The sequence below is a fragment of the Kogia breviceps genome, chromosome 12 (assembly GCF_026419965.1).
Source record: "Kogia breviceps isolate mKogBre1 chromosome 12, mKogBre1 haplotype 1, whole genome shotgun sequence".
Lineage (NCBI taxonomy): Eukaryota > Metazoa > Chordata > Mammalia > Artiodactyla > Physeteridae > Kogia > Kogia breviceps.
This window is the reverse complement of record NC_081321.1, coordinates 37,948,684-37,971,943: the sequence shown is the minus strand read 5'-3', so window position 1 is coordinate 37,971,943 and position 23,260 is coordinate 37,948,684. Positions and strand designations below refer to the sequence as shown.

General features: G+C 59.9%; 2 protein-coding genes across 11 annotated transcripts in view; one reads left to right on the top strand and one right to left on the bottom strand.

Moving 5' to 3' along the window:
- PFKM (phosphofructokinase, muscle) overlaps positions 1–23,260 on the bottom strand; it is a 478,771-nt gene that overhangs the window by 327,087 nt on the left and 128,424 nt on the right. The window lies entirely within an intron of this gene.
- The window catches only part of HDAC7 (histone deacetylase 7), a 35,775-nt gene that overhangs the window by 11,122 nt on the left and 1,393 nt on the right, over positions 1–23,260 (top strand). For 2 of the 10 annotated variants that reach the window (XM_059082738.2, XM_067009172.1), the window contains exons 2-24: positions 4,534–4,584; positions 8,013–8,426; positions 8,719–8,830; positions 9,461–9,576; positions 9,803–9,928; positions 10,331–10,422; positions 10,605–10,700; positions 10,837–11,017; positions 11,208–11,404; positions 11,565–11,738; positions 12,906–13,125; positions 14,401–14,534; positions 14,701–14,821; positions 15,058–15,107; positions 16,319–16,426; positions 17,345–17,400; positions 17,579–17,666; positions 18,752–18,871; positions 19,096–19,193; positions 20,624–20,742; positions 21,359–21,492; positions 21,810–21,894; positions 23,117–23,255. In XM_059082738.2, coding sequence (XP_058938721.1) covers positions 4,534–4,584; positions 8,013–8,426; positions 8,719–8,830; positions 9,461–9,576; positions 9,803–9,928; positions 10,331–10,422; positions 10,605–10,700; positions 10,837–11,017; positions 11,208–11,404; positions 11,565–11,738; positions 12,906–13,125; positions 14,401–14,534; positions 14,701–14,821; positions 15,058–15,107; positions 16,319–16,426; positions 17,345–17,400; positions 17,579–17,666; positions 18,752–18,871; positions 19,096–19,193; positions 20,624–20,742; positions 21,359–21,492; positions 21,810–21,894; positions 23,117–23,255 — 3,031 coding nt within the window. Of the gene's footprint in view, positions 1–4,533; positions 4,585–7,854; positions 7,958–8,012; positions 8,427–8,718; positions 8,831–9,460; positions 9,577–9,802; positions 9,929–10,330; positions 10,423–10,604; positions 10,701–10,836; positions 11,018–11,207; positions 11,405–11,564; positions 11,739–12,905; positions 13,126–14,400; positions 14,535–14,700; positions 14,822–15,057; positions 15,108–15,776; positions 16,034–16,318; positions 16,427–17,344; positions 17,401–17,578; positions 17,667–18,751; positions 18,872–19,095; positions 19,194–20,623; positions 20,743–21,358; positions 21,493–21,809; positions 21,895–23,116; positions 23,256–23,260 lie in introns of all 10 variants that reach the window. The other 8 variants (XR_010835801.1, XM_059082742.2, XM_059082743.2 and 5 more) reach the window with 8 other exon arrangements.

Sequence of the window (23,260 nt, the reverse complement as noted above, 5' to 3'; positions counted from 1 at the left end):
GCAGAGTCAACAGTTGCTCTCTATAGGTGATTTGGGGGGATTGTCTTCATGGGGGCCCAAAGGTGGAACAGGCAGCTTCTGCCCTCCAACCTGCAGCAGGGCTGGAGTTTGCCGCTGGTTCGGGTCTCTGGGGGGGGGGCTATGGGATTTTTTGATCTTTCCCTGTGCCCTGCGGGGTCCTGCATTTGCTGTCCACCGGCTGGCCTGTGGGAGTGGAAGTGCTGGGGAGAGCAGCAGTGGAGAGTATTGCTTGAGAACGTGGATTCTGGAGCCCAGTTGCCTGGCTTGAGTCCCAGCTCAGCCACTCCCATGTTATGTGCCTTCAGACAAGTTATTTAATACTGCTGGGCCTCAGTTGACTAATCTATATAATGGGGATAAAAACAGAAACCACCTCATAGGTTTGTCATGAGGGTTAGGCGAATTAGCAAACGTAGGGCACCTAGAGCAAAACTCCTGGCACATAGTAAAGTGTGAGTTTACAAAAGTTCAGATGGAGGAGAAAGAGAAGAGCCTGTGGTTGGGAGAGTCGGGATAAGAGATGGGACCGGGAATACATCTGGGAGAAAGTGGACTGTGGCAGATGAGGGGAGGACACACAGGTGGTACCAGACACTGAAAAATGCTTGTGCCAGAGGGAGGCTGCAGACTAGTGGAGGGGCAAGCAGTATGGATCCCGACCATTGCGGGAGCACCCGCCATGTGCTTGCTCCCTGCTTCACACACAGCGTTGCTCATCTCAGACGACCTCTTCCCAGTCCATATTCTTATCCTCTTATTTCAGAGGCACAGCCAAGGCTTGCCTAGGCTGCAACGTGTCCCTGGCCCTCCCTGCCGGTCACTGCGTGAGTCAGAGTTTGAACCCAGGTCCATCTGACCTCAAAGCCAATGTCCTCTGTGCTGTGGACCCTCGCTTCTATCACTTCATGGGGCAGGAGTTTCCAGCCAGCGTGCAGCCCACTGGGTTCTGGATAAATCTGAGTAATAAGCAGCTTGGTGCCAAGATAATGAGCAATAGAATTAATAACCAGAGAATTTCTGGAAGGGGAACAGAAGAAACTTTTAAAAGGGGTTGAGTCTGGGGAAGTTCTAGGGAGTTGGATGAGTGAGCAACTTCTGGTTTCATACTTTCAGGGGCTCTTTGAATTACTTTAGTGTCTGCAAATAGTATACTTTTCAATTTAAAAAACAACAACAACTGTGGGCTCTACCTTAAACTCCTTGAAGTGAGAACCAGGTTTTATTCACTTTTCCATCCCTTCAAGACCTGGACCAGTGACCCCACATAGAGGTACTTAGTACCTGTTTTGGGGATCAATTTCTTGGGTTTCCCCCTGCACTGATCTGGTCTGGCCTGGCTGCACCACTGACCTGCTGGGTGACCATGACATAGCCCCTTGCCCTGTTTCTTTCCCTCTCTGGGAAGCGAGAGCGTTGGCCTGCACAATCTCTAAAGCCCCATCAGCTCCTAATGTACACTGCACAGTCCTCAGTCCTCGCTCTGTGTCAGAGAGTCAGGCAACCATGATGTTCTCTCTTCTGTTTATTTATTCTTGGACCTTCCTGAAGCCATTTCACCCCCAGCTTTGTCTTCTTTGCCAGGCCCCCGCGAAGTCAAACTTTGTCCGCCCATGTCAGGGGAAGCAGACCCGAGCTGAGGAGGGCGGGGGGTTGGATGGAGTCCGCCCTGGACCCAGGGCTTGGCCTCTCGCTCCTGCCTGTTTTCCTCTGCCTGCAGGGCCTGGGTCTGCCTGCTTCTCCCTTTTCAGCTCCTCGGGAGACCAGGGAGGGGGACACAGCCTCGACAAAGACATCGGAGGCGTTAGGAGGGGGCTTGTGGGTGGCGTTGCTCCTGGGGAAGCCCTCCCCTGATGCAGGGCTGGCAGCACCGGGAGAGCAGGTGGTCAGGCCAGGCTCCGGTTTCCAGTCGCATCTGCTGGGCAGGTGAGGGCCTGGGGCAACAAGGGAGGAGTGGGGGGCCAGCTTGTGCTTAGGGGACAGAAGAGTGGCATTTGTGTCTGCCCTGGGGGTTGCTGAGGGCCAGGGTGGGCCCATTAGGGTGGGATTTCTGGGTAAGATCAGGTGTCTGGCTGGGGAAGGTGACTTGATAGGAACCTCAGCATGAGGTAAACTGCCTCTTCAGCCTGACTAGAGTTGCTTCCGAAGAAGGTAGAAATAGGGGGGTGGCCAGGATTCCAGAAATGAGAGCTCTCCACCCAGGTCCGGAGCTGTGTGGAGAAGGGTCCAGCCCTATGCAGTGTTTTCTGTCCCTCGGGTCCATTCACTCCTGATTTTATTTCAGTCTGACCCCAAATTAGTGGCAACAGCGCTCTGAGAGGGGCTGATGAGAAGAGGGGTCCCAGATGCATCCCCAAGCCTGGGATGCAGCTTTCTGGTTTCAGTTCAGCCACTGACTGGGTGCCTTTAGATACTTTCCTCTCTCTGGTACACAGGAGAGCTGTCCCCCAGATCTTATCTCTGTTGCTGTGGGCTCTTCTGAATCCAAAGACTCTCTCTCAGTACAAACCTAGGGGGTTGGAGGAGAAGCAGAACTTTTTCGAGGCATTGCTTTTAGAAGCTGCCCCTGTCGGCAGTACACACACACACAGAGAGAGCTTTTCTGAACAGAGTTTATATCATCATAGATCATCATCACAGAACATCCCTTCTGGGCCCCGTAACAAACACTACAGAGTTCAGGGCCATTAGCTTTTGTCCTATCCAGAGGGTGCACGGTGTCCGGAATCCATGGTTACCAGGGGAGCTGGGCACAGAGAAGCTGGCTGTCCTCCCACGCGTGAGTGCTGCCGGCCAGCCCTCAGGCAGGGACCAAGGGAGCTAAGGGAGAATTCCCAGGAGGTAGAGACTGGAGGCCAAGGACTCCGGGCCAGACACGGTCTCCGGGACTGCAGCCGGGAGTCCAGTTCAGAAACCTCCCTTGGAGGACCAGGTCCCGCAGAAGAAAGGGGAGGTCCTAAGAGAGTCCAGGGTAGGGGACTACCATATCCTGGGGAGGGGAGGCTGCCTCCCATACTCCTGTTCCTTGAGGCTCACAAACCCTGAGAAATACGCATGCCGTGTGCTAGGCAGGGGGCCAGGGGAGCGTCATTGTGTTCAAGTCCCCGGTTCCTAACAGAGCGTGCCAGGTGCCCAGCAAGGTGTTAGGAGCAGATGGGCATAGCTTAGCACTGACACCGCAGAGACCCTGCTTAATGGAGTGTCGAGGTAGTGGGCACAGAGTGGGAGCTGTGGGCGGTAAGGGGGGGGGGTCAGGGTGAGCTTCATGAGGAGATGGCCTTGCGCTGGACTTCAAAGAACGGGCAGCATTTGAACAGGTGGAGAGGCATTTCCCTACCAAATGTCGTCGTCCGAAGCGCAGGCCACTAGAGTCTGAGGGCAGTTGGTGGGAGTCTCTCTGTGCCCAGAGTTGCCGCCTCCCCCAGAGGCTCCTGCCTGCAGGGACTTCTCCTTTTCCAGCTTCTGGAAGAGGACTGGGGCTGCCCCTTAGGCAGTAGTGCAGCACCTGCCAGTTGTCCTTCAGAAGATACCCCTTCCACCTGAGGAGGGCTTCTGCCACATCCCCCTCCAGGAGGCCTCCAGGCTCCAGGCTCCATCCCCTTGGCCCTGAGCTGGGAGAGCAGGAGGGGAAAGGTGGCCTCAGGACTCAGCTCTGTCTTTCCCCACCCCAGCCAGCCCCTGGGATCCCCGGGCCTCTCGGCTGCTGACAGCACCGGCCCTACTGTGGGGTTCCATGGGTTCTGAACGGGATGGGGGGCCCTGGGCTGAGCCTAGGAGCCTGGAGAGTTGACCATTTCCAGAAGGAAAGACCTTCTTTTTCAGGTTATCCACGAAAAAGGCTGAGTGGTTCTCTTCTCGGGGGGCACAGAGGCTGCAGGACCCAGGATGGGGCAGGAGGAGGAAAGGGGCTCCTACCATGGGGCCCTCGAACCATGCATTCCAGACCCACCACTTCACAGCTCCCACCAGATCTGACTTGACCTCCAGGCCACGACCCGGTCCCTCCCGCACTGTGGAAGCCTCAGAGGGGGCCCCAGCTCCCCTTCCAGGCCTGCTCTCCCTTTCTCCCCGTCTCCCTCAGTGCAGTCTGAGCAGCCGTGCTCTCCCACCTCACCTCCCAGCCCTCTTCTCCCCCTTCGGGCTAGGGGAGCCTGGTTTGGCTGCCCAAGGAAGATTGTATCTGAGCACATCAGGGAGGGCTGAGGGCACCGTTGCGTAAACCAGGGCCTCCTGAGTTTCTTGCTGTGGACTGAGCTCCAGCGGAGCAAGATACCTGAGCCGCTTGAAAGATCAGATGAGGAAGATGGAGCTGGGGATCGCTCTCAGGCGGCACGGGAGTTCGAGGAAAGGAATGGGGTGGGGTCTGGTCTTTTCCGTTAGCTTCTGGTGGAGGTGCCCTCGTGCTGGAGTGGGGCCTCCTGGACCAGCAGGCAGCCTGCCTGGCTTGGCCCTCTCTCCTCCTCCTCCCCTGCCCCTCCCGGCAGCTGCTTCACTCCATCTCTCTTCTCTCTACAGATGGGACCCAGGTGAGCCCGGGTGCCCACTGCCCCAGTCCCCCTGGCACAGGTAAGAGTGGGCCTGAGGGAGAGTGTGGTGGGGAGGGGAAGATGCACCGGAAAGGACAGAAGGGGGGCGAGGAGCTCACGGGGCATTCAGAACGGTGGCTGGCTGATTGGCCAGAGAGTTGGGAGGTTGGGGTTCTGGGGGAGGGGGCGAAGTTGGGGTTTTGTGGGGAAGGGGTAAGAGGAGGGATAAGAGAGGCACCTCTGGATCCAGGCTGGCCCCAGAGCTGGGAAGCACAACAGGAAAAGGAAAGGCAGGATGCTCTTCTTGTCCATGCTGGTGCAGTGAAACAGGAAGGCAAGTAGGAAGCTAATATTTATGCTCAGACCCCTGCCTCAGGGGCTCTGGGCAAGGCGGCGCGTTCTCATTTGTAGGCTCTGCAGTCCTCACACCAGCCCTGCGGGGTGGGAAGATGCCTCGTGCTGCTCGGGTGGGAGGGAGAGGACCTCTCTCCGTGGGTCTCTCACCATTCCTTGCCCCCGCTGCTGTTAGGCCTTGCTGGGCTAGGAGGGTTTAGGACGTGCCCATGTGGCGGGGGCAGGGGCTGGACCGGACGAGGGCCTGTTGGGTGCAAGGTGCACACCTGACACCCAAACTACGGCAGGGAGAAAGGAAGGCCGCTATCCTCTTTGATTCGGTCCTAGCCATCAAAAGCTTACAGGCAGGGTTTCCCTGGTGGCGCAGTGGTTGAGAGTCTGCCTGCCGATGCAGGGGACGCGGGTTCGTGCCCCGGTCTGGGAAGATCCCACATGCCGCGGAGCGGCTGGGCCCGTGAGCCGTGGCCGCTGAGCCTGCGCGTCCGGAGCCTGTGCTGCGCAACGGGAGAGGCCACAGCAGTGAGAGGCCCGCGTACCGCAAAAAAAAAGAAAAAAAAAAAAAAGCTTACAGGCAGGTGGGGAGACAAGATATACAAGTAAAAAGAGAAATAATAGTCAAATGCGATATGTGACCAGTTCCAAAGGAGGGGGCAGCTGATTAAGGAGTATGCCCATCCATTCAAGAAACAGTAAGTTCACCACCTACTGTTATTTAGTTCTCCTAGTTGTGTAATTTTCTAAAAATTTGAAGACGGAAATTGGAAAAATAAGAAGAAACATTTATGAACCCCACCTCTGTTCCAGGGCACCGAGGATATAGAGGTTTATTCATCGAATCAAACAGTATTTATTGGGTGCCTGTCGCTTGCTAGGTACTGTTCTAGGTGATGGGGTAGTGGGCAATAGGCAAAACCAAGTCCCTGCCCTTGGAGCTTAATTCAGATTTGGTACCTGCCTGGGCGGCGCTTTCAGGGCACGGAACAGCCAGCGTGATGGAAATCCAGAAGAGGGCTTGACCCAGCAGGGCACTGGGCTGGGTCCAGGAAAGAGGGAAGACTCCAGCTGAGCTTGGAAGTCAGGGTGGGATCTGGAAAAGTAGAATCGAGGGAGGAGGACTGCACCAGCAGGGGGATGTTGTGAGCTAAAGCTCAGCGGACAGAAGGTACCTGGCCTGTGACGGGACGGGAGCTGACGGCTGAGGCGGAGGGTCCGTGTTCAGATGTGGGAGGCAAAGCTGAGAGAAGCCGGCTTAGCATCAGACTTTGGAGACCCCCAAATGCTGAGTCACCCTGAGAGGCATTGCCAGGGCTGCAGGCAGAGCCCCTCCCATGTTTCCAGCAGCCTGCTCTGGGGGCCAAGGCAGTGCTGGGAGAGAGGGACGGGGCCTCTCCCAGTCTGTGTGGCTGAAGTCTGGGTGGCCTGCCCTGGGTGCCCTGAGGGCCCTCTTGCATCACCAGGGGAGTCACCCCAGAAAGCCAGGACACCTGACGTGGGAAGACTGACCTTTCCTGGGGTGGGAGTGCAATGGCATCAGAGGCCCAGACGGAACCAGAACGAGAATTTGGGGTCCCTGGGTGGACACGTGAACAAGAGGTGGGAACATCAAAGCAGTGCATTGCCTGCTCTTGGCCATATCGGGTGCCCAGACACCCACTCTGGTCTCTTGACATCCAGAGAGTCGTGAGGGCATCTCCCTTCTCTGCTCCTCTCTTGTCTCCATGTCACGGTCAGAGAACGTGAGAACAGATGCTGCTTAGTGACCACCTACTGCAAGCCCCTCTGCCTTTGCCCAGTGAGAGACCCCTCTGGGGGTGGGGCGGGGGAGGTGACTTCCTGGAAGTCAATGGGAAGATGGAGCCGGAGTGCTGGCCTCCGCAGGGCGGAACCCGAGCTCACTGTGCCCCGAGCTGGGTGGCCTTGGCCAGGTCCCTTCACCTGAGCCTCAGCTTCCTCATGTGGGAATAGTAATAACTACCTCCCAGGGCCTACAGGGGTGATGAGGTGAAAGTGTTCTCAGCGAGTGTGCACGTGTGCTATGGATGTTAAGATAATGGTTGGGTTGGGCCCAGATGCCGCATTGCCTGACTCCCCAGCTGGTCTTTGCCACAGTCCTCAGTCCTCCTCAGCTCAGGCCCAGAGGATGGCCTGTGGCTGCCCCCATCGGGGAGGCCCAGCGTTGGATGAGCTGAAGGAGGCCTCTCCGGAAAGGTTTCCCCGCTTGTGTGCCCTGTCTGAGGGCACCTGCCCCCAGCCCCACCTGCTTTCCCTTCTCCAGGATAACTGTCCACCTCTGAGCACCTCAGAATGTCTCTGGCTGCTGAGCCCAGCCTGGCCCAGCAGGCGGTGCTGGCATAGGACCTGGTCTGGCAGCTAGTTATAAATAGCCCCTGCATCCACAGCCTTGGCAGGGTGCTCTTGGCGTGGGTGCAGGGGACACTCGAGAAGAGGCAGCTGAGGCTGCTGTCCTCGCCACGCCAGGCCCAGAGCTGGCGTGAGGGTACCTGGGCGCAGGCTCCACGGGCATGTGGGCTGTGCAGGCCCAGGGTGCAGGGCCAGGGCTGGCTGTGGGTTTGAGGCACCTCTCCTTTATCCTATGGCCTGGGATAGAGTAGGGAGGATGGCAACTGAGAGGGCTTGGGACGCCCTTTGGGGTTGGAGGCTGAACAAAGGGGACTGCCTGTCCGATCGCTGTGTCTGAGCACAGCTCATCGGAGGGCAGCTGGGCCCAATCCTCCTTCCAGGGTGGGAAGAAGGGAAGGAGAGGTCAGGGCCCAGAATGCATCACTAAAGGGCCCTCAGCCCATCTCTAAATCCCTACGGCCCCCAATCCTGGCCTGGAAAGGCAACGTATTTCGTGGAAGACTCTATGCTTGGAGTCAGAAAGCTCAATCCAAACAGCACCAGCGATAGACGAACTGCGTAGTTTATATGACCTCCTTTCTCATGGGTGAAACAGGCTTGAAAATAACTACCATGCAGGACTGTGGTGAGGGTGCAGTGAGGAAGAGGCCTGGAGGGTGTTTTACCATCGTCAAGTGAATCTGAAGGAGGCTGATTAGGTAACTGTGCACCTGCAGAGCTTTCCGGCCGACCCTGCCCTCTCTGTGTGCTCAGGCTGCCCCAGGCCCTGCGCAGACACGCCAGGCCCTCAGCCCCAGCCCATGGACCTGCGGGTGGGCCAGCGGCCCCCGGTGGAGCCCCCACCGGAGCCCACGCTGCTGGCCCTGCAGCACCCCCAGCGCCTGCACCACCACCTCTTCCTGGCTGGCCTGCAGACCCAGCGCTCGGCGGAGACCATGAGGGTAAAGATAGAGCTCCCCACGCACGCAGCAGCCTGGAGCTCAGACCCGGCACCCCTCCCTCCCTTCAGCCTCCCCAGACCCTCGCCTCCATCTCCAACTCCTCGCCCCTCCCTGGGCGGCCGGCCCTCCCCACAGCTCTCAATGGACACGCCGTTGCCCGAGTTGCAGGTGGGGCAGCAGGAGCAAGAGCTGCGGCAGCTTCTCAATAAGGACAAGAGCAAGCGAAGTAAGCGTGGAGGCCTCCCCAGCTGGTGTCCATGGCCTCCTTTGTGGGCATGGGAGGGGGGGATGCCAGCCTGGGTGCCCCTCTGCTTGCTGGGCACTGCCGGTGAATGTAGGTGTGGGTGAAGGGGGACCCGTAGGCTTCACAGAAGAGGTGGGGCCTCAGGCTTGGCTCTTGCTGGAGGGGTCCCTGGGATGCCTCACCCCGGGGGCGTGGTCAGGGCAATGGGCAGAGAATGTTCCAGGGAGGCCACCAGTCCACCCACCCCCAACCCAGATGATTTCTGCCCCTACAGGTGCCGTAGCCAGCAGTGTGGTCAAGCAGAAGCTGGCAGAGGTGATTCTGAAGAAACAGCAGGCAGCCTTAGAGAGGACGGTCCATCCCAATAGCCCCAGCGTTCCCTACAGGTAACTCCCTCTCCCACCTGCCCCCTCGTGTCCCTGACGCGCCCCTCCTCCCTGGATGTCAACCTGAGAGCACAAATACACTCGCCCCCTCTTCCTCCCAGCTGCTCATCACCTGATCCTCACCCCTCACTTCTAATCATAAGGCCTCCCCCGAACCCCTCTCCCAACTGATACCTGCTCTCTTGTCCTTTAATTATCTCTCCTCCCCCGCCTGTCGCACACACACTCTCTCTCTCACACACACACAAACACACACACACACACACACACACACACACACACACACACACACACACGACGCTAGCTTTCTTTTCTCTTTATATCTTCCTCTAAGCACAAAAATATCCTGATTCCTAGAACAGGATCCTCCCATTGTGTCTGGCCCTCACTCAAGCCCCGGGACCCTGGCTCCTGTGCCTAGGTCCGAGGGCGGTATCACCAGTGGGCTGCTGGTAGGATGGGTGGCCCAATGCTGCCACCTGGAGATGGCTGCTATACCTGCCGGCGAGGCACTTCCTGACCCTGCGGGCTGCTGCCTTCCTTAGCAAGTCCCAAAGGGTGGAATGAGATGGCTGCCAGGCCTCTGGGCATGCCTGCCCCTCTGAAGCAACCTTGGCACTCACTCCACAGAACTCTCGAGCCCTTGGAGACGGAAGGAACTGCCCGTTCCATGCTCAGCAGCTTCCTGCCTCCTGTTCCCAGCCTGCCCAGCGACCCCCCAGAACACTTCCCTCTGCGTAAGACAGGTGCGTGGGACAGGCCGGCAGGGACCCTCCAGGGGAAAGGGGGAAGGACCTTGGATGAGGGTCAGGGAGGGGTCCTGGCTGGGCGGGGGACAGTCTGCACCTGGTGGCTTTCTCTCTGGCACTGCCTTCTCTGGCCTCTCTCAGAGAGGACTGGGAGGGAGGGTGTAGGCCAGAGACCGGGGTGGGGCGGGGGTGTGTGGGCCTTGTAACGCCGGTGTTCCCACAGTCTCTGAGCCCAACCTGAAGCTGCGCTACAAGCCCAAAAAGTCCCTGGAGCGGAGGAAGAACCCGCTGCTGCGGAAGGAGAGCGCCCCGCCCAGCCTCCGGCGGCGGCCGGCAGAGACCCTCGGCGGTGAGGCCTGGCGCGGTGGGCAGGTGGCTGGCCCGGTCCCTTTGGGTTAGGCCCCACCCAGACAAGGGATGCCCGCCTCAGGGCTGCCATGGGTGTCTGTCGGGGGGTGTCCTACACACTCTGCTGGGGGCGAGGTGGGGCTGAACCCCCCACCCCCTTGCTCTGTTGGCTAAGCTGCCGCCTGACCAGAAGAAGGGGCACGCTAAACCAATAAGTGTCCAAAGACACTGGAGACTGGTGGCGGCCTCCCTTCTGCCCGCCCTGCTGGGAAGAAAGCAGGAAGCAGAGCCCGCCCACTGGGGAAGGGGTTTGTTCCTGGCCCCGCCTCCTGGCCTCCTGGCCCCTACTCCTGGCCCCCACTCCTGGCCCCTGACTGCGCGTCCCCCTCTCCCCAACCCTCAGACTCCTCCCCCAGTAGTAGCAGCACGCCGGCGTCAGGGTGCAGCTCCCCCAATGACAGCGAGCACGGCCCCAACCCGGTCCTGGGCTCCGAGGTAAGGCCTTGCCAGGCTGGGCTCTCTGGGGCAGTTCTGAGGCTCCTCTCAGCAGGTGGCCCGACCGAGCTGGGGCCGCAGGGTCTGGGCAGCCCCCACCGGAGCCTCCTGGGGGTTCTGGGGAAGGCGTGCCCAGGGGTGGAGGTCTGGGACCAGTGACCCCTGCCCTGCTCCCATGGCAGGCGCTCTTGGGCCAGCGGCTGCGGCTGCAGGAGACTTCTCTGGCCCCGTTCGCCTTGCTGCCCACAATCACACTGGGGCTGCCCGCCCCTGCCAGGGTGAGTGGCTGAGGCGCCCTCCCCCACCCCAAGCGCCCGAGATCTCTCTCTCCTTTCTCCTACACCCCACCTGATGGCCTTCACCGTCTCCCTGCTGGGATCTTCTCCCTTGTGATGCTCCCCACCTCTCCTCCAGGCTGATGGTGACCGCAGGGCCCATCCGACTCTGGGTCCTCGGGGACCAGTCCTGGCGAGCCCCCATGCTCCCCTCTTCCTGCCCCATGGCCTGGAGCCCGAGGCTGGAGGCCCCCTGCCCTCTCGCCTGCAGCCCATTCTCCTCCTGGATCCTTCGGTCTCTCACGCCCCCCTGCTGACTGGTGAGTCCCAGCTTCTACAGGAGAGGGGCTGGATCCCTGCACCCTGCTGAGGGCCGAGTGTGGGCAGGCTCCCCGCTGCTGAGCCCCTGGCTCGCCCCTCCCCCCGCCCCGCCCCGCCCCGCCCCGCCCTTGCTTCCTTCTGCTCCTCCCTGGGGTTCCCTCCTTATGCCCCCGACCCCGTTCTTTCCAGTGCCCGGGCTTGGGCCCCTGCCCTTCCACTTTGCCCAGTCCTTACTGACCGCCGAGCGGCCCTCCGGGTCAGGCCTCCACCGGCCGCTGAGCCGGACCCGCTCAGAGCCCCTGCCCCCAAGCGCCACTGCCCCCCCACTGCTGGGCCCCCTGCAGCCCCGCCTGGAGCGGCTCAAACCTCATGTCCAGCTCATCAAGGTGAGTGGAACTGGGTAGGGGAGGTGGTGAGGGGTTGCTGGGGGACCCTGGGACCCTGGGGGCTGAAAGAAGGGAGACTTAGAGATCTGGAGGGTCAGAGGGAGGACGTGTGGCTCCTGGGGGCCCAGCATGTCTCTCAGCTAGCATCTCCCTTCCCCAGAGGCCAGCCAAGCCGAGTGAGAAGCCCCGACTGCAGCAGATACCCTCGGCTGAGGACCTCGAGACAGACGGCGGGGGAGTGGGGCCGCTGGGGGATGACGGCCTGGAGCACAGGGAGTCCAGCCATGGGCAGCATGAGGCCCGAGGCCCTATTCCTCTCCAGCAGCACCAGCAGGTATGGTAGTGCCCGGGTGCCCCTTGGAAGGGAAGGTGGTGTAGTCAGGAGACTCTGGGGCCTGGTAAAGACGGAAGGGAGGGAGATAGGATATCAGCGCACGGGACAGCTCTGGGACCCACAGTTCCTCTGCCAAATCCATAGCAAGTTACAGACAGACAGACAGACACATGCACACATACACGTGCCGCACCCTCCAGCAGCCTTCCCATCTCAGGGTGAAGCCATGTCCGTCGTCCAGCAGCGAGACTGGCCTCTCACAGAACCCCACACATTCCTGCCCTAGGACTTCTCCCCTGTGACCGCTTGTACTGTTTCCAGGAAGGTGCTAGGGCAGGAGGTGGGGCAGAGACGGGCTCAGCCCTTCAACTGTGCAAGTCAAGCCATGGGGTGTTGGTTTGCTGGAGCTGTTGTAACAAGTGCTGCAAACTGGGTGGCTTAAACAACAGAGCTTGTTTCCCACAGTTCTGGAGGCTGGAGGTCTGAAATCAAGGTGTAGGCAGGGTTGTTCCCTCTGAGGGCTGTGAGGGAAGGAGCCGTCCCAGGCCTCTCTCCTTGGCTTGTAGACGGCCACCTTCTCCCCGGGTCTGCACATCGTCTTCCTTCCTGTCCACGTCTGTGTCCCAATTTCCCCTTTTCATAAGGACCAGAGTCATGTTGGAGCTGACCCTGATGATCTCATTTTTAACTTGAGTACCTCTGTAAAGACCCTGTCTCCAAATCCGGTCACACTCTGAGGGACTGGGGGTTAGGATTTCCATCATAAATATGAGGTGGGAGGGGACACAACTCAGCCCGTAACACGTGGTAGCAGGCCACACGTGCAGGCTCACGCAAGTCCCTGTGTCCTTGGGTGGTTGGCAGTCCTTGGAGACGAGGAGATCCTGGTCAGAGCCAGACTGAGGCCCCTCATCCAGGTTCTCGCCTTGGAGTCTCGAGGGCCCAGGGAGCTCTGGTGGAATAGGGTGGTCAGTCTGGGGTGCAGACCTTTTGGGGGTGGGGGTGGGGGCAGGGAGCTCAGCGACTCGAAGGCCAGAGCCCAGCTGGGAGGCAGGGCCAGAGGCTTCCGCAGAAAAGGGGCCTGCCTGGAGGTTTCCAAGGCCGTGGGCAGAGGTGGACGGAGCAGGCTCCTGAGAACCTGGAGACTGAGACCCCTGTGTCCCTCAGGTGTACCTCTGGGAGCAGCAGCGACTGGCCGGACGGCTCCCCCGGGGAGCCACTGGGGACTCCGTGCTGCCTCCCCTGGCCCAGGGCGGTCACCGGCCTCTGTCCAGGGCTCAGTCGTCCCCAGCCGCGCCTGCCTCACTGCCAACCCCAGAGCCCACCAGCCAGGCCCGTGTCCTGCCCAGCTCAGAGACCCCTGCCCGGACCCTGCCCTTCACCACAGGTAAGACCCGGATTGGAGGGCAGGAGGAAGGGCCTGGGGGCGCACGGGGGCTCGGGGCAGAGGACCATGTCTGTGTCATGGTTCACTCAGGACATTTTTCGAGGCCACAGAGCACTTTCTTTGTCTTATGAGGTCCCCCCAGTGTCCCGTGGAGCAACTGGTTGTTCTCATTTTACAGCTGAGGAGACCCAGGCTCGGGAAATCGAAGGGGACCCCAAGCTGGCAGTCAGGCCAAGCTAAGAATTCAGGTCTCCTGACAACTAGTCCGGGCCTTCAAAAATGATATTTATTATTGTTGCTCTGCTTGTGAAAATAACTCAAGAGCATTTTGGAAATTTTGAAAAATACAGAAAAGCCTAAGAATGGAACAAAAATCACCAGCCAGTATCCCACCACCCAGAGGCAACCCCTTGTAAATGCTGCCATATTTCAGGCCAGTCCTTGTTTTAACCACATCTATAAATCCCACATACAGTACATTTTGTGGCTACATTTTGTACCCTGCTTTATTCAGTTTGCACATTATGAACACTTAGTGATATAATTAAACTTAAAAAATGAGAACTTGTAGTATGTCATCACAGTATTTTTGTTTAAAGAGTTCCTATTGGTTGAGCAGTTAGGTGGTTACTCATTTTTCCTCATTTGAATTTCCTTGTAAATTTCTATAAATCTCCCCTTATCCCTGGGATTGTTTCCCGAGGGTCACTCTCAAGGAGTGGCATCCCCGGGTCAAATACTGTGAGCATTCTGAAGATCCTGGTGTCCTGAGATCTTCTGAAAGTGACCCTCCCACTGGCAGCATGCAGGCCCCTCCTCTGGGAGTCCCGCTGGTCAGGATGAAACAGTCACTTCCCCAAAACTGCATCTGTCCTGTCACATGGCCCACTGTGAACTTCCCAGCTCCCAGTTTGGGGGCACCTATTTGGGTCATGACATCCAGTGCGAGCCCCTGACATCAGGCCTCCCTTTGTTAGGCTCTGAGCTCTTGAGGTCATGGTCATGGTTCCTGGGCCACGTGGCGGGGGGGGCGGTCAGTGAGTTGGGAAGGCAGTGGCTGGGTGGCAATTGTGCTAGCTGGGGCTGCGTGATGTGTGGGTGAGGTGCCCAAGGCTGCCTGGGTAAGCAGCTGGGGGTGTGCGTACGGGCTCTGAGGGGCAGGATGGGGCACGTGGGGCTGTGTGGGGGTGTGGAGGTTGTGCCCGGCCTGGCTCCATGGTGGGGCTGGGGGTGGGGATTCCCTGGGGCCCTGGCCCTGACCCCTGCTCCCCGCAGGGCTGGTCTATGACTCAGTAATGCTGAAGCACCAGTGCTCCTGCGGAGACAACAGCAGGCACCCGGAGCACGCAGGCCGCATCCAGAGCATCTGGTCCCGGCTGCTGGAGCGGGGGCTCCGGAGCCAGTGTGAGGTAAGGAGGCAGCGTAGGGGCTGTGGGATCGGAGGAGGGGAGGGTCACGGAAGGGAAGGGGCTGGGAGGCCCTGGAGCCAGAGTGAGATGAGGGGGCGGCAGGACGGTGGGAGTAGCAGGGAAGGGGCTGAGCAGGGGCTCAGGAGCTCCGTGGGTCCTTCCTCAGTCTCTACGGGGCCGGAAGGCCTCCCTGGAGGAGCTGCAGTCAGTGCACTCGGAGCGGCACGTGCTCCTCTATGGCACCAACCCGCTCAGCCGCCTCAAACTGGACAATGGGAAGCTGGCAGGTAGGGGCGGATGGTGCTTGGGGCCCCCAGACCTCCCCCGGCCCACCCAGCCTGAGCATCCCCTGTGCTCTAGTCCTAGCTCCGCCCAGCCTGTCCCTCCAGCGTCCGGGACCCCCCCACGCGCCCCTAGTCCCTCTCCTCGCTGCCCACCCCACCTGGCCCTCTTCTCGGAGCTTCCCCGCTCCCGGCCGCAGGCCGAGCAGATTCAGCTCGCACACCGTGGCCTCTCTCCACAGGGCTCCTGGCACAGCGGATGTTCGTGATGCTGCCCTGCGGTGGCGTTGGGGTAAGTGTGCTGAGGTTTCGAGCGCGCGCGTGGCCACGGGCTCTCAGACCTCCTCCCTTCCGGTCTCCCAGGCCCAGCCCCTGCCTGCTTGTTCTTGTGGTTCTGCCGGGCCCCTGTGCCGGCTGGAAGCTCCCTGTGGCGGGCATGTCTTCCTGAGGGTGGAGTCCCATCCCTCACACTTGCAAGGCATTTGGTGGATGTTGAGGAGGGCCCAAAGAGCAGGGCCGAGCGCGGGGCTGGGGCTCGTCCCCCGTCGTGAGCACGCTGGCCTCCAGGCTGTTTGCGTCCCTGGAGTGGGCTGCCCGGCCTGGGGCTGCAGGGATGCCTCTGGTGTCCTTGGCCACCAGGCCTGTCCCTCCCACGCCCTAGCTTTCCCTGCTCCCTCTCACCCTGCCTGGGGACTTCTGCCTCCTGGCAGTGCTCTCCTCCCCTCAGAAGGTCCCCTCAGAAGGTCCCTGCGCAAACCAAACCGGGCGTGTGGAGGCAGGGGACGGAGGCCCGGCCCTGGAGGGAAATGGGAGCTGTCGCTGGGGGGCTGCGTGGGAGCCGGTCAGCGCCCTGTTCACAACTTCCCATTTCTTGCCACTTTCTGATTTTTCCAACTGTTGTTGCTTCTGTTTTCTCCTCCCTCCGCTCCCTCTCTGTCTCTGTCTCTCTCTCTTTCTCCAGCCTCTTGCGACTCTCTCTGCCTTCCTCGCCTCTCTCGGTCCGCCTCGCCCTCCCCATCTCCCCATCACGCCCCCCGGCCCCTCCCTAGCCTTGAGGCCCAGGGACTGGGTTTGGGGGGCCTCCCAGCCTGGGCTAGGGGCCCTGAGTGGAAGACAGTGGTGCAGACGGCCCCTCGAGCTCCGACGGTCCCGAGGGCCTGAGCAGAGTCAGCTGGGGCTTAAAACCCCCTCCAGGCCCAAACCCCAAGTCCCGCCCAGGTAACGCCATGCCCCCTCCTCTGAGCGGGGGGCAGGCGCGATGCTGCCGGCAGAGTGCTGGCCAGTTGCGGGCTGGTGATATGGACTGAAGCTGGGAAGAAGTCGTGCTGGGACTGGGGGACACGGGAGGCCTTGCTTTTCTGGGCGGCGGGGCAGTGGGACGGCAGCGCCGTCTGCCCAGCTCCCTGCCCCTGGGGTCCTGGCCGTGGGGTGGGCACCGCCCCCCGGGCCCTGGCTGCCGTGGGAGGCCTTGGATGATGCGGGCCCTGACTCTGGCCCCCGCAGGTGGATACCGACACCATCTGGAACGAGCTGCACTCCTCCAATGCGGCCCGCTGGGCTGCCGGCAGCGTCACTGATCTCGCCTTCAAAGTGGCTTCCCGTGAGCTAAAGGTAGGAGGTTCGAGTGGAGGGTGGGCAAGCCACGGAGGAAGGAGGCAGAGGATGGGGTAGCGGGGAAGGCCAGAACCGACACCCAGCATCACATTCCTCTTGGATATCACCACAGGGTTTCAAAAGGGAAATTGAGAGCTCTGGGGACCAAGATGAGATCTGAACCCTAGGCTCCTGTTACCTGGTGGGGAAGCAAGCCACTGTGCCCCTGGCCCTGTGGTCTCTGAGAGAGACAGGGTCATGATCATCCAGGATCGGTTAACACAGACCCGTTGTGTGGCCGTGGGCAAGTTGCAGGGCCTCTCGGGAGCCCCGTGCACTGGCAGAGCGCCTCTTTGTGATGCTGAGGTTTTACAGACCGGGTTGGCGCTCGTTTACTCATTTGCTCTGGGCTGGGCACCTTACGGGTGCTTGTGTCGGGCCCCCCTCCCCTGCTGTTTAGGAGCTTCTAGTCCAAGTCCTGGCTCACCATCTGCAACCAGGCAACTTTGCACATGTCATTAAACCCGCCTAAGCTCCAGGTTTCTACTGTCTGTAAACCAGATATAATAACAATGTTTATCTTATGAAGATTAGATAACATTTACCTCAGAGAGTTGTGAGGATGAAATCCAGCATTCGCCCAGTGCTTAGCACAGTGCCGGGCACATAGATTTTGCCCAACAAAAAATAGCTGTCGTTATTACAAAGTGATAACAGCCGGGAGCCACCGGGGTGGGAGGTTCTGTGTTCACGGCCTGGGGGTCAGCACAGGGCCCTCGATACCCAGCCTGGTCATGGTCAGTCACGCTGGCAGCTGTTGCCCTGTGGTCCCTTCTTGGGGGAGGAGCCTGGGGATGGGGTGGGTGGGGGCAGGTTCATGGAGGTATGGGTCAGAGGTCTGGCTGTTTGGTTGACAAGCATTCTTTCTGTTTCCAGAACGGTTTTGCTGTGGTTCGGCCCCCGGGACACCATGCAGATCATTCCACAGCCATGTAAGGCCTGGGGGAGGCCTGGGAGGGCTGAGGTAGGGGGCAGGCCCTCAAGGCCTTCCTGTTGGGATGTTCCCCCTCCTTCCTCTGGGCCTTCTGGGGCTGGGCCGGGCCAGAGGCAGGTGGAGGGGGTGCGGCACGGGGAAGGAATGGGCTGGCACGACCTCTCTTTTCCTTCCAGGGGCTTCTGCTTCTTCAACTCAGTGGCCATCGCCTGCCGGCAGCTGCAACAACAGGGCAAGGCCAGTAAGATCCTCATCGTGGACTGGGTAGGTCCCGGGTCCTGGCCCCCTCAGGTCCGAGAGCCCTGTGGAAAGAGCCCTGAGCCTGGCGTTAGGAGACCTGGCTTCACGTCCTGCCTAGTTCCGCATTAGCCTCCCCGAGCCTCAGTTCCCCCACTGTGTAAAGCGGGGAGAATGCGGTGAGGATGGTGCCCCCATCACGGGGCTGTTGGGAGGCCCAGAGGAGATGGTATATGGAAAGGCCTCAGCTCCCACGGGGGAGGAGCCATTTGAATGCCGTCTTTTGGCCTCTGTTGGCTTCTTTCTGCAGATCTGATCATTTCTGCCTTTCTCCTGCAGGTAGTGACAGTACCAGTAATAACCCATAGCATCAACATACCACTAATCGCATCCAGACACTGATGGTTTCACGCCTCATATATTTAATCCTGACTCTGACCTGGTTTACAGATGAGGAAAGTGAGCACAGAGAGGTTAGGTAACTTGCACACAGCTCTACACCTCGTCAGTCCTGAGACTGTGATTTGAACCGAGGCCTGTTAGCTCTGGAGCACGGCCTCGTGCTCTGCTTTGCATTGACATCTGCTTATGGGACATTTCTACACAGAACGGAGGAGAGTGGAGGAACTTTCCACACTTGCGCCCACGCGTGGTCCTGTGAGTTACCATGGCTCCCCCTGGAGGGGTGGCGCTGGGCCTCATGGTCCGGCCCCTCTGCAGAGGAGCATGGTTTCCATCACTTGCATCACTCCATGAGCTTGGGCAAGACGCAATAGCAAGAGTTCCTGACACATGTGACCCTGGACTCTTCCCTCTCCTGGCACTAATCCTCCCCTGACACGTACTCTCTCCTCCCCTTCAGGATTTCGTGTTATTGCTACCCCCACCTAGCGTGTGATGTGCACATCTATACATACAAGGGGAGACTGAGGCTCAGAGAGCACCCGTGGGTCACACAGCAGTTTAGCTCTAGGAGCCCCCGTGTTCTCACCCCCAGTCTAGGCTCCTGACCCTCAGAATGGTCACTGACCTTGAAACCTTTCCAACCTGCCCCAGTCTCCATGTCTCTGCTTTCAGACCTGCCCTAATCCACTGCCCATCTCCCTGCACAGGACGTTCACCATGGCAACGGCACACAGCAGACCTTCTACCAGGACCCCAGCGTGCTCTACATCTCCCTTCATCGCCATGACGATGGCAACTTCTTCCCAGGCAGTGGGGCTGTGGATGAGGTAACCACACCTTCCAGCCCCCACTGACTCTCCCTTGTGGCCCTTACTCTGCCCCTGTCACAACTAGCTGTGTGATCTGGGCAGACTGTTTAGCTGCTCTGAGCCTCAGTTTCTCCATCTGGAAGTGAAGAGGCTGGATGAGCTGGTCTTGCAGCACTGACATCCTGGGATCCCTCTCTTGGGACTCTGCTCTCCTCACGTCTCTCTTGGCTCCTGTTTTCCAGGTGGGAGCTGGCAGCGGTGAGGGCTTCAATGTCAATGTGGCCTGGGCTGGAGGTCTGGACCCCCCAGTGGGGGATCCTGAGTACCTGGCCGCCTTCAGGTAAGTGCTCTGGGGGCCCAGAGGAGGCCTGGCCCAGCAAGGCCACCCTCTCCTCCCCTTGTCCAACAGCACCAGGTTGGATCAGGTGCTGATCAGGTGGCTGGTCAGCCTGTCCTCATCCAATCACTAGACATTATAAGCCAGCCCCAGAGTGGGCCTATGGACTGAGACAAACAAAGGGAACGGCACTGTTACACTGGCCTCTAGGGGCCTCCAGTCCCTGTGGGAAGACAGGAAACACCGAATGAAAGGTCAAAGGGTGCTTTATATTATAAAGTTTGCAATGTCACACGTTACCAAGAGCCAGTGTTGACCTGAGTGCGGGGAGACGGGCAGGGTGGAGTGAGCAGCTCTGCACAGGAACTGAAAACTTAATTTGTGGAGAAAGGGGGGGAGCAAGCAGGTGATGTCCATACTGGGGGAGTTGCTTAAGAAAGGCCATTCTAGGGCTTCCCTGGTGGCGCAGTGGTTGAGAGTCCGCCTGCCGATGCAGGGGACACGGGTTCGTGCCCCGGTCCGGGAAGATCCCACATGCCTCAGAGCGGCTGGGCCCGTGAGCCATGGCTGCTGAGCCTGCGCGTCCGGAGCCTGTGCTCCGCAGCGGGAGAGGCCACAACAGTGAGAGGCCCGCGTACCGCAAAAAAAAAAAAAAAAAAAAAAAAAAAGGCCATTCTAGAAGAGGGACTTTGCTCAGAATCCCTTATATCTTTCATTCTGAGGGTTCCTATACTCCATTTGGAAAAAGAGAACCCTGGAAGTAGGTCTCCATATACTTTTCTGGAGTGTTCTCCATGAGAGCTAATTCTGTAGGAGCCCTGGGCTGGGGTTCCTGGCATCTGTGTGCCCAGAGCCTGGGGCCTTGAAGGACACCAAAACAGACCCCAGAGTTGGGTGAGGGATGGAGGGAGGCAGCTGTGAGGGGCCAGCAGGGGCAGAGGATGAGAATGGACCTGGTGGCCCAGGACCTCAGAGGGAGTCTGTCGCCCTGGTCAGCTCTCAGGTGGCGAGTGGTGAGGTGTGGCCAACTCAGTCCTAAGTGGGTGGCAGCTCAGTGCTGAGTGTTTCCAGTGTTTCCCTGAGGCTTAGTGACCTGCCCCTTCCTGTGGCCCTGCCCACCGCACACCCCCCCCCCCAACACACACACTCACACACAAACACACCCACGCACCCACTCCTCTTTCATTCCCTCAGGTGCCCCATCCTTGGCTCCTTCCTGCCTCTTGCCAGTTAAGTGCCCTGGGTGGCTGAGTCCTTAGGCTATAACGGGGACATGGGTGGCCAGCCAAGGTCAAGGAAGTCAGAGGCATCTGCTCATCCTGCTGGGAGAGTGGGTGCCCCCGGCAGAGTTGGTGGGAGAGGGCTGGCGGGGCCCTCGGCCTCTGCCCCTGGCAGCCCTGCACCGCGTGGCGAGCCCCCTTCTGCTCACACAGGATAGTCGTGATGCCCATCGCCCGGGAGTTCTCCCCGGACCTGGTCCTGGTGTCGGCTGGGTTTGATGCTGCCGAGGGTCACCCACCCCCACTGGGTGGCTACCATGTTTCCGCCAAATGTAAGGAGGGCCCAACCCAGGGAGCAGGTGGCTGGGGGAGGTAGCAGTGGCTGGCCCAGGGCCATGCGCGTGAGGGGTGGGGTTTGCAGCACAGCCCCGGGGCCCCAGCACAGACCAGGTCGGTTTGTGGTGGGAGGCCTAAGTCACACCCAGGGGGCTTAAGTCCCATAGACCGGAAGTTCAGTCACAGGACTCCTCCCACCCCAACTGTGTCCTTCCCAGGCTGGGCTGGCAGCTTCTCCTGGTGTGGAGTGGGGAGGGGCAGTGTTCTCAGAACAGAGGGAGCCCACTCAGCCCACTGGGCCTTGGGGCCTGGAGGACAGAGAGGAATATGGTGTGTCTTAGGGAAAAAGACATGGGCTGGAGTCCATGCCCTGGGTCCTGGTCCTGGCCCTGCCACTTACCAGCTGCCCTTAACCTCTCTGAGCCTTCCGTGAGGCATACTAATAGGATTTACAGGGGATTCCATGTGAAAGCACTCGGGAGAGTAGAGATTTATGCATCTGAGTCACTCATTTCTAAGGGAGGAATCACGCTTGGGGAAATACCAGAGGTAGAGAGGGCCCACCTCTCCTCCACCGCTGCCCCTCCTAACCCTCCTCACGCAACCGTCTAGGTTTTGGGTACATGACGCAGCAGTTGATGAGCTTGGCAGGAGGTGCGGTGGTGCTGGCCTTGGAGGGTGGCCATGACCTCACAGCCATCTGTGACGCCTCTGAGGCCTGTGTGGCTGCTCTTCTAGGCAACAAGGTGAGGTGCCTGCCCCGATCCTTGCATCGGTGGGGCAGGGCGTCCAGCTCTCCCAGGAGTGCCCCAGGGAGCAGGTAGACAGGGAGCCTCCCTGAGGGCGTGCAGATGGGCGGGGTGGAGGTGGCCAGGCCTGGAATGAGGGGAGAGGGGTGGATGCCTCTTCCCCAGGTCAGGCGTAGGGCCAGCGTCCCCTGCCCTAGGTAGAGCCGGGAGCACATGCCTATTTGTGCTTGGAAAGCAGGGGCCCGGGGGTGGGAGAGAGCTGGGCCTGGGGGTCCCTGAGAGATGGGTGACTGATGTACTCTTTTCTTCTGTAGGTGGATCCCCTCTCAGAAGAAGGCTGGAAACAGAAACCCAACCTCAATGCCATCCGCTCTCTGGAAGCTGTGATCCGGGTGCACAGTGAGTGTGGAGAGGGGATGCCGCTGACCCCAGACTTGGGAGAAACTTGGGGCTCTGCTGTCCCCAGTGACCAGGGCCCCAGGTCTTCCAACACCAGCCAGGCCAGGGGTGCTGCTGCTCTGGAGTAGGCTTCCTATGAAGTACCCCACGATAATGGGAGGCAGCCCCCCCACCCACCATGAGTGGATATCCTCGGAGCCCTCCAGATGGACCCAGTGGGGACCAGGCAGGACTGGCCTCCCATCCCCAGCTGCTGCCCTAGGCCAGGGCCCTGCCCACAGCAACACTCAGGCCTTGTTTGTGGAAGTGCTGCTTCCCACCCTGACCCTCAGACCTGGCCGCAGGGTCTTAGGAGTTCTGCCTGCTTTGGGGGCTGAGTCTTAGATTAACCCCACATTTGGAAAGCACTTTAAATTTTCAGCTTCAGCTCAGCATCTGTGGAGCTCTTTATGTAAAGACCCATGATCTATGCCAGGGATACAAAAATGAACAAAATAGATTTCCCACATCCGGGCTCAGGAGGGGTGCTGCACATGACGGTGAAGCTGCTGCGGGTACTCGGTATGGAGCCCTCCCACTGGGCCAGGCTCTGGGCCGGGCGTGTTCCGTGCACATTATTTCTCGCCACAGTAGGCAGGACGGTCGTGTCCATGGTCTAGATGGGGCGGTGGGAGCGCAGGGCGGTAAGTGGCTTGCCAACAGCCAGACAGAGTGGCTGCGGTGTTGGTCACCTCTCCCGGCACCGTGTCCTTCTGGCCTCCCATGCCTGTGCTGGGCTGAGCGTTGCCAAGGGGCTATGTGTGAGGGGGACCCTGGGCTCCAGCAGGCCGGGGCTCAGGGCTCCGTGAGGTCACCATGACACAGACCCCATCTAAGGGAAGGGAGGCCCTAATGGGGCACTTAGGAACCCCACACCCATGGGAATGGGTTAGCGGTGGCCTTCCAGCCAAAGGGGTGTGGGACTGGCTTGGACCCCTGCGAGGGCCCCTCACTGCCATGCTGAATCCACACTGCTCACCCTGTCAGGGCTTTGGGGGCCGAGTCAGGGAGGGTGTTGCATTGAGGGTGGAGGCAGGTGAGAGCTGACCCCACACCGAGGACGCGTCCGCTACTCCTGGGCCCTGGGCCTGAGATGTGCAGCCTCGGGCTCAGTCTAGGATGCGTGGTGGGCTGGTGGAGGGCCTTGTGCCCCCAGCCCTTTCTGACTCGGCTTCTTGCCCAGGTGAATACTGGGGCTGCATGCAGCGCCTGGCCTCCTGTCCAGACTCCTGGGTGCCCAGGGTGCCAGGGGCCGATGCAGAAGAAGTGGAGGCAGTAACTGCACTGGCATCCCTCTCCGTGGGCATCCTGACTGAAGAGCGGTAAT